At 47.7% G+C, this 9,307-nt stretch overlaps 1 protein-coding gene across 1 annotated transcript; it reads right to left on the reverse strand.

Annotated features, from left to right (window-relative positions):
• Positions 1-711: 711 nt before the first annotated feature.
• On the reverse strand, positions 712-9,307 carry LOC144594338 (chemokine-like factor). The gene is made up of 4 exons (XM_078400716.1): positions 9,009-9,307; positions 6,012-6,170; positions 5,479-5,574; positions 712-4,877 (listed from the first exon to the last, which is right to left on the reverse strand). The coding sequence occupies exons 1-4, from the start codon at positions 9,219-9,221 to the stop codon at positions 4,752-4,754; spliced, it is 594 nt and encodes a 197-aa protein (XP_078256842.1). The 5' UTR covers positions 9,222-9,307; the 3' UTR covers positions 712-4,751.

Here is a 9,307-nt window from a genome sequence, read left to right on the forward strand (position 1 = left end):
CTTAATGCTGTACCCGCTATTTCTGGATTACCCTACTGGGAGTAATAGACACTGTGCATTCACTCTATCTATTCCCCTCATGATTTTATACACCTCTATAAGATCATTCCTCAGCCTCTTACACTGGGGGGGGGGGGGGGGGGGGGGGGCGGGCAAGGAGGACCTGCTGCAGGACACATTGCAACTTTGTTGGTGCCCTTTATGTGGCAACTCTTTCAATACCTTGGATGTGCAAAACAAAGTATATCGCTGTGACTCATCACATGTGACAATAAAGCATCATTCATTTCAAGAATTAAAGTCCTAGCCTGCCTAACCTCTCTCTGTAGTTCAGGCACTCGAGTCCTGATACATTTTCCTTGTAAATTTTCTCTGAACCCTTTCCAGCTTAATATAGCATTCATCCCACAGCAAGGTGACCAAATCAGAACATGATAAAGCACTGAGCAAAAAAACGTAAAGTGCTGGAGTAACTCAGCGAGTCTAGCACCTCTAGAGAACATGGACAGGCAACGTTTCAGCTCAGGACCCTTCTTCAAACTGCCCGTCCCTGTTTCTCCAGCACTTTGTGCTTTTTGCTCAAGATTCCAGCATCTGCAGTTCCAAGTGGAAGCAAGAAAACAATGAACATGTTTAAAAATGTTTATTCAATTTGGATCAAATGTCATGAATAAGTAACATTGAAATACAAACACTGCAAAATGGCATGATACAGGAAACTCAGCAGAAACTGGGCAGGGCAGAAGGTAAAAATACTCCATCTGGTTCCTCAAAGCGAAACTCTGCATTTTACGCAGATTTAACCCTTCGTGGTAACTGCTGCCACTTCAAATGCAGTGCTGGCAAATGCAATGTTAGCGCTCATTTTGAGGGGATTAGAATATAAAAGGCCAGGATGTAATGGTGGGGCTTTATTAAACACTGGTCAGGTCACATTTGGAGTATTGTGAGCAGTTTTGGGCCCCACATCCGAGGAGGGCTATGCTGGCGATGGAGAGTGGGACATGGGATGTTGGCTTTGGGATGTGGGAGGAAACCAGAGCATCCGGAGGAAACCCACGCGACAGTCACGGGGAGAACATGCAAACTCCACACTGACAGCACCAGAGGTCAGGTGCTCCTGCTTCCAGGAAGGACACTGTCTTCCTGGGAAGATCAGTGGTGGGAATAGAAGCAACCTTTGCCCACCCAGGGATTCATGTTCCAACGCTGACCAGCCCCTCCTGTGGGGCGAGGAGGGTCTGCTGCTGGCTTAGTGGTCAGGCCCCTCACTGGGGTCACCAGGACAAGGATGGCACGGTGGTGCAGCGGTAGAGGTGCTGCCACACAGCGCCAGAGACCCGGGTTTGATCCTGACCTCGGGTGCTGCCTGTACGGAGTTTGCACGTTCTCCCTGTGACGGCGTGGGTCTTGTTCCAGAGCTCCGGTTTCCTCCCACATTCCACAGACGTGCAGGTTTGCACATTAATTGGCTTCTGTACATTGTCCTTAGTGTGTATAATAGAACTAGTGCATGGGTGATCGTGGTCAGCATGAGTGGGTCAAAGGGTCTGTTTCCACACTGTATCTCTAAACTGGACTAAACTAACCTAAACTAAACCAAGCAAGCCCCATGAGCTCCCTCAGTGCATTGTAAGCCATCTCAAGGCACCAGTACACACGGGTTAATGCTCAGAATCTATCTCCCAAACAAAGCCACTCAGTAATCATGTCTCAATCTTCACATTGCTGCTCGTGGATATGTAAGAACACGCAAAACAGGCTCAGGACTCCTTCAAGTCAAGTCAAGTTTATTATCGTTTGTACAAGTGCGAGGAGGTGCAGTTTAGTATAGCGATACAGTGTGGAAACAGGACCTTTGGCCCACCAAGTCCATGCCGACCAGCGATCGGCCGTACATTAGCACTATCCTACACACTAGGGACAATTCTACAGAAGCCGATTAACCTCAAACCCTGCACAACGTTGGAATGTGGGAGGAAACCGGAGCACCCGGAGAAAGTCCACACAGTCACGGAGAGAATATGTGAATACCGTACAGACAGCACCCGAGGTCAGGATCGAACTCAGGCCTCTGGTGCTGTGAGGCAGCAACTCTACCGCTGCAACATGGTGCTGCCTCAATTGTGCCGTACCATTGCAGGTACAATGAAAATCTTACTTGCAGCAGGATCACAGGCACATGGGCTCAGAAAACACATAGAAAACATAAATTATACATACATTCTAACAATAGACAATAGACAATGGGTGCAGGAGGAGGCCATTCGGCCCTTCGAGCCAGCACCACCATTCAATGTGATCATGGCGGATCATTCTCAATTAGTACCCCGTTCCTGCCTTCTCCCCATACCACCATACCTCCTATCCTTAAGAGCTCTATCTAGTTCTCTCTTGAATGCATTCAGAGACTTGGCCTCCACTGCCTTCTGAGGCAGAGAATTCCACAGACGACAGAGAAAATAAAAATATTGTGTAAAAACCAAGGCATTTGCAGAAATTATTAACAAAATCAAGTCCACTGTAGTGGAAGAGGTCCGTAGTGTCCCGTTGCTGAGGTGGGGTTAGGGTCATGCAGATCGGATGAGGAACCTGATGGTTGCGGGAAAGTAGCTGTTCCTGAACCTGGTGGTGTGGGACTTCAGGCTTCTGTACCTCCTGCCTGACGGTAGCAGTGAGAAGAGGGCACAGCCCGGATGGTGGGGATCCGTGATGATAGATGCCGCCTTCTGGAGGCAGCGCCCGGTGTAGATGCCTTTGATGGTGGGGAGGGCTGTGGCTGCGATAGACCGGGCTGGGTCCACTGCTCTCTGCAGCCTCTCGCATTCCTGTGCGTTGGAACTGCTAAACCAGGTCATGATACAACCAGTCAGGATATTTTCTGGAATGCTTTGTAGAGGTTTGTTGAGTACTCAGTAATTTGCCGTATCTCTTCACATGATTGCAGTAAACTCTTGCAAAAATGGACCATGGGGAGAGGGGGATGGTGTCTGTTATTACCAAATGGCCGCTCTAACCGAGTGAGGGGGTAAAGTTTAATCCAAGGCCCGGAGGGAAGCATGCTCATCCAGTCAGCGGAAAGACCATACATGATTACAATCAAACAGTCCACCCTGTACAGATAAGGGATAAAGGGTACAACATTTAGTGTAGGATAAAGTCTGATAAAGTCCAATTAAAGATAGTTCAAAGGTTCCCAGTGAGATGGATGGGAGTTCAGGACAGCTCTCTAGCTGGCAAGAGGACCGTACAGTTGCCTGATAATAGCTGGGAAGAAGCTGTCCTCAAATCTGGAATATGTCCTCCCCCAGGTTTGTCCTCTCACAAGTTTAGCACTGCTGACACGTGCTTTATAGCTTTGCAAAATGATTAGTACTTAGGTTTCGGTTTATTATTGTTACGAGGTACATAGTTGATCCCTGGGGCACCTCACTATTTACAGATAGCCTATTCAAAATTATCCCATTGATCCCAGCACTCTGTTTTTGGTTAGTTATCCACTCCCATATCAAATGCAATTTACATATCCCACCCCTGCCATCTTACTGCATGTGTAATGGCTGCCCTGTTATTGTCCTTTGCATTGCAACATTGTCTGCACCCCGGTAATAACTCACAGGACCTGCCACACGAAAATCCACGTACCAAATATTACTGATTATTACTTTATTGTATCATTATTGTATATTTATTTGTGCATTATTGTGTTGGTGGGTCTGTTAAGCTGCAGCAACTAAGGATTTCATTGTTCAGTTGCCGGTACATATGGCAATTAAATACTCTTGAACTTTGCATCAATAACACAGTCGCGCAGCGGTAGTAGGGCTGTTGCCTTACAGCGCCAGAGACTCCGGTTCGATCCTGTCCTCGGGTGCTGTTCTCACTGTGACCACATGGGTTTTTTCCGGGTGCTCCGGTTTCCTCCCACATCCCAAATACGTGCAAATGGTTTGTAGATTAATTAGCTTATGTAAAACTGGCCCTAATGTGTAGGATAGAACCAGTGCATGGGTGATTGTGGTTGGCATGGACTCAGGTGGGCTGAAGGGCCTGTTTCCACGCTGTATCTCTAAATCTAAAACTAATGAACAAAATAAGAATTTGGAGATTGTTTTATTGAAGCCGCAACATGTTTACAGTGTACACCCAAGTTACGTCAGTGTGGCTGCCTGGAAATCACAAATTACTCACAAAAAATTGAAGTTCCAACATAAAAATTAGTTCCTATGGAATTAAATTCTGAAAAAAAAGCAAGAATTGTGAAAAAAACAACAACATTTGTCATTTCTATTTTCCCCTTCCACCTACATTCCTTCCTCTATCTTCACAATTGGCAACTATTCAATCCTTTTGACTCACACCGTCTGCTTTACATCTCTGGCTTTTGTCCAACCATCAGCCTATCAAAAACTCTCCTCACTTGTTTCAATGCTATTTTGTGCCAAGTAATTTAGAGGGACATGGGCCAAATGCGGGCAGGTGGGATAAGTGTAGACGGGGCATCTTGGTCGACATGGACGAGTTGGGCCGAAGGGCCTGTTTCCTTGCTGTATGACTCTACGACTCGATGAATGTTATTCTGACAATGTTCGATGAGAGGCTTTACCTCATGTTGAAGTGGAAAATCACGGGCCCATCTTGAATTCCAAGGAGGTCCAAGAGAAGATAACAGAAAGTTCCAGAAATGCACGTTGATGAGTTGAGCGTGGTGTGGAAGGGGCTGTAGGTCCATCAGGAGATGGGTCAGAAGGTCACGTTACTGGAGACGCGTGACCATCAGGCTGGCCGCTGGTGGTGTTTGTTTTGTTGAACGTTATGAGGCTGAATATTACGTACGTGTCTACAGCATAGATCACGACTCCGAGGAACCCAAAGACCTGGAGATTAGGTTAGACGGGAAGATGGTTAGCAACTGGAAAGACTCAGAGCCTTCGTTATTCTCAGCCCGAAGGTCTTCTCGAGCTGACAACTCTCCAACACTGAACATAGAACAGTTCAGCACAAGAACAGCCCCTTTGGCTCACAGTGTCCGTGCTGACTATTAAGCCAATTTAAACTAATTAGTTTAGTTTGTTTAGGAATACAGCATGGAAACAGACCCTTTGGCCCACCAGGTCCGTGCCGACCATCGATCACACTAGTTGTATCCTACATACAAGGGACAATTTATAGAAGCCAATTAACTTACAACCCCGCACGTCTTTGGAGCATTGGAGGAAACCAGAGCACCCGGAGAAAACCCATGCGGTCACGGGGAGAACGTACAAACTCCATACAGATAGCACACGTGATCATGATCAAACCCGGGTCTCTGGCGCTGTGAGGAAGCAGCTCTACTTGCTACGTCACTGTGCTTAGACAGAGAGGTGTGAGTGAGAAGGTGAGAGGACGGGATGGGAGGTCCACTCTCTGGCCCAGGGTCAGTTCCACCAGAGGTAGTCAGTCACGCTGGGAGAGCACATCCCCACCCTTACTCACCGAGCCAGTGATGATTCCCGCTGTGGTCTTGAGGGCAACGGCAACGACACAGATAACCAGCAGGAACAGGGCCGCGAACGCTGAGTTCACAGAGTCCTGAAACACAGACAAATTCCAGACATGATTTTCAAATAAATTAATCTATGTTTTTCTTCTCAAGGTGAGGGCTGTTTATCCCTGAAGCACAAAGACCTTCAAGAAGGAAGTTTCTGCATCACACACCCCAGGAGAGCTACATCATGGGTCAGGCACAGAGTGAAGCTCCCTCTACACCTTCCTATCACACACCCCCGGGGACAGACACAGAGAAGCTCCCTCTATACGGTCCTATCACACACCCCCGGGGACAGACACAGAGTGAAGCTCCCTCTATACCCTCCCATCACACATCCCAGGAAAGCTACATCATGGGAAAGGCACAGAGTGAAGCTCCCTCTACACGGTCCTATCACACACCCCCGGGGACAGACACAGAGTGAAGCTCCCTCTACCTAGGGCAGCTTGTCCCATTGGGCTGGAGTGCTCGTGCTTACCATCAGCGGCCAGAAGAGCTGGGTTATCTTGGCGTCGAGCTTGAGCAGATACAGGAGGTAGAAGGCCAGCGTGATGCAGATCTCCATGAGTGGAACGGCCAGGAAGGCCCCTGAGAATGACGAAGCAGCGAAGCAGACAAAAGCCACAAAGGCCACAACCTGGGGGCAGCAAGAAGGTAGAGTCACACAGCCCTCGGTAAAACACACTGGCTCACAGCACACTGGCTCACAGCACACTGGCTCACAGCACACTGGCTCACAGCACACTGGCTCACAGCACACTGGCTCACAGCACACTGGCTCACAGCACACTGGCTCACAGCACACTGGCTCACAGCACACTGGCTCCCACAGCCCTTGGTAAAGCACACTGGCTCCCAATATCCCCGTTACTCTCCTCCATAAGACACATATGAGACGAGTCTAGACCTGAAACCTCACCCATTCCTGCTCCCCAGAGATGCCTCCTGTCGCACTGACTTACTCCAGCAATTTTTATCCGTCTTAGATATATATGAGACCATGGTCCATAAGATCATAAGACATTAATCATGTATAGTCCTTTCGCTGACTGGATAGCATGCAACGAAAAAGCTTTTAACTCTATCTCAGTACACTTGACAATAAACTAAACCGTAGGAGCAGAATTAGGCCATTCGGACCATCGAGTCTACTCCACCAGTCAATCATGGCAGATCTATTCTTCCTCTCAACCACATTCTCCTGCCTTCTCCCCATAACCTTTGATGTCTTTGAAGAACAAAGGACAATGGGGACGAGGCGAGGGGGAACTGATGTGTGGGGAGGGGGGGGGCAGACAAAGGAGGAGCCGGCATGTTGTACCTTTGTCGGTGCCCTAGGTGGCCGCTATTTGTATACATTGGGTGTACAAGCAAAGAATTTCACATGTGACAATAAAGTATTCCATTCTATTCCTGCCTAATCATGACTTCCTCCCTGGAATGACCTCTCTCACCAACATCTACAGATGCACCGGAGAAAGCATCCTATCAGGATGTATCACAACTTGGTTTGGGAACGGCTCTGTCTAAGTACACAAGAAATTGCAGAGAGTTGTGGATGTAGCCCGGTCCATCACACAGACCAGACTCCCCACAATCGACTCCATTGTAATCATGTATTGTCTTCTCACTTTTCACTGTACCTCGCTCGGTACCCATGGCAATAAACTCAAATCTACAATCGGCTTTCCAAATATCTCCTAAATGTTGTTATAGCACCTGCCTCAACTACTTCTGCTGCAGCTCAGTCCATATACCCACCACTCTATGTGTGAAGGTATCACAAAATGCTGGAGTAACTCAGCGGGTCAGGCAGCATCTCAGGAGAGAAGGAATGTGAAAAATGTTTCCCCTCAGGTTCCTATTAAATCTTAACTTAAACCAATGTCCTCTGGTTTTTGATGTCCTTGCTCTGGGTAAAAGTCTCTGTGCATTTCCCCCTGTGTCATCCCCTCATGATCTTATACACCTCTCTAAGAGGTGTACCCCTCAGTCTTCAGCGCTTCAAGCCATAAAGTCCTAGCCTGCACAATCTCTCCCTGTAGCCCAGGCACTCGATTTCTGGCAACATCCTTGTAAATCTTCTCTGCACCCTTTCCAGCTTAATGGCATCTTTCCTATAGCAGGGTGACCAAAACTGAACTGTACTCCCAATAGGATTTGTTTATTCAGGGCTGTGTGGTGAGAAGGGTTGAAACGATGGAGGTAGGGGCTGGGATGAGGTAAAACACAAAAGGTGTTCACAAAGTTTGATAAGAAGGAACCTTATGACCTTATGAGCTGCAGGTGCTGGTTTATACCAAAGATAGACACAAAGTGCTGGAGTAACTCAGCGGATCAGGCAGGCAGCATCAGAAAATGAACACACATAAAAGATAAAGGGAATTACAAATCGACTGAGACTGGATAAATATGATCAATGCCTTTCCCTGAGGCAGACAAGGCAATGATTCTACAACATGGTTACCCAGACTGTAGAAACAAGCAACTGCTTATGCTGGTTTACCAAAGATTGATACTAAGTGTTGGAGTAACTCAGAGGTTCAGGCAGCATCTCTGGAGAACATGGATAGGTGATTTTACGGCTCAGGACTCTTCTTCATACTGAGTCTGAAGACCGAGTTACTCCTGCACTTTGTGTCTATCTTTGGTGTTCACAAAGTTATTGTAGAAGAGGTGTTTAAAGTAACCTATGGCGTGCAGCTAATTGTCATGTAATGTAAACGGCAGAGACCAATAGTTTATGTAGGAAGTTTGTTTAAACAATCGCAAGTATCTAAATTATGACCAAGCTTCAGTACAAAATACACCCACTCAGAACCAACAGCCAAAACATTTAAGAAGCCCTGCAGGTACACAATGCCAGCGTAGTCACTCTCTGACTCAGGAACCAGGGACCGCACACAACCGACACTCACGGCATCATTTGTTGCTGTTTTTAACACTTCCCATCCCGGCGAATCTTCCCTCTGCATTCCCCCTCTCCACACCCCTAACCCCCCCCCCCCCCCACTCTCTCCCCCCACTGGACCCCTCTCTCCAATCCGTCTTTCCCTCCCCCTCTCCAACCCCTTATTTTCTATTTCCCCCCTCTCTCTCTCTACACCGCTTTCGCTCGCTCTCCCTATCCCTCTCTTTCTTTCATTCTCTTCGCGTCTCTATCTCTCACTCTTTAGTCTTCCAGCCTCTTTCTTTCTCCGTCCTCTCTCCTCACCTCTCTCTCTCTCCTCACCTTTCTCTCTCTCCTCACCTCTCTCTCTCCTCATCTCTCTCTCTCTCCTCATCTCTCTCTCTCTCTCCTCATCTCTCTCTCTCTCTCCTCATCTCTCTCTCTCTCTCTCTCTCTCTCTCCCTCTCTCTCCCTCTCCCTGTCTCCCTCTACCTATCCCCTTCTCTCTGTCTCCCCCTTTCTCTCTGTCCCTTTCTCTCTCTTTCTCTTTCTCTTTCTCTTTCTCTTTCTCTCTCTCTCTCTTACCATCTCCAGAATCTTCAGCACACTCCGTTTGGATTTGACAAATAGGAAATTGACCTCTATGTCAGGCATTTTGTTGCTGTTTTCAGACCGGTTCTGCACAGGGCAGTCTGCAGTTGTTCGGGCTGAAACACTTCCTGAAATCTTTCTTGGCCAGCCCCAACCACCTCGTGTTGTAACAGCCAATCTCTCTGTATCTGCCTTTGATTGATGCATCAACTAACCGGGTTCTCCAGCTCTCTCCCCCCCAGGGGGCAGTAACAGGGGGAAATACTTTCATTTCCTTCAACCCACTCACTTTA

This window comes from Rhinoraja longicauda, chromosome 6 (genome assembly GCF_053455715.1).
Source record: "Rhinoraja longicauda isolate Sanriku21f chromosome 6, sRhiLon1.1, whole genome shotgun sequence".
Taxonomy (NCBI): Eukaryota; Metazoa; Chordata; class Chondrichthyes; order Rajiformes; family Arhynchobatidae; genus Rhinoraja; species Rhinoraja longicauda.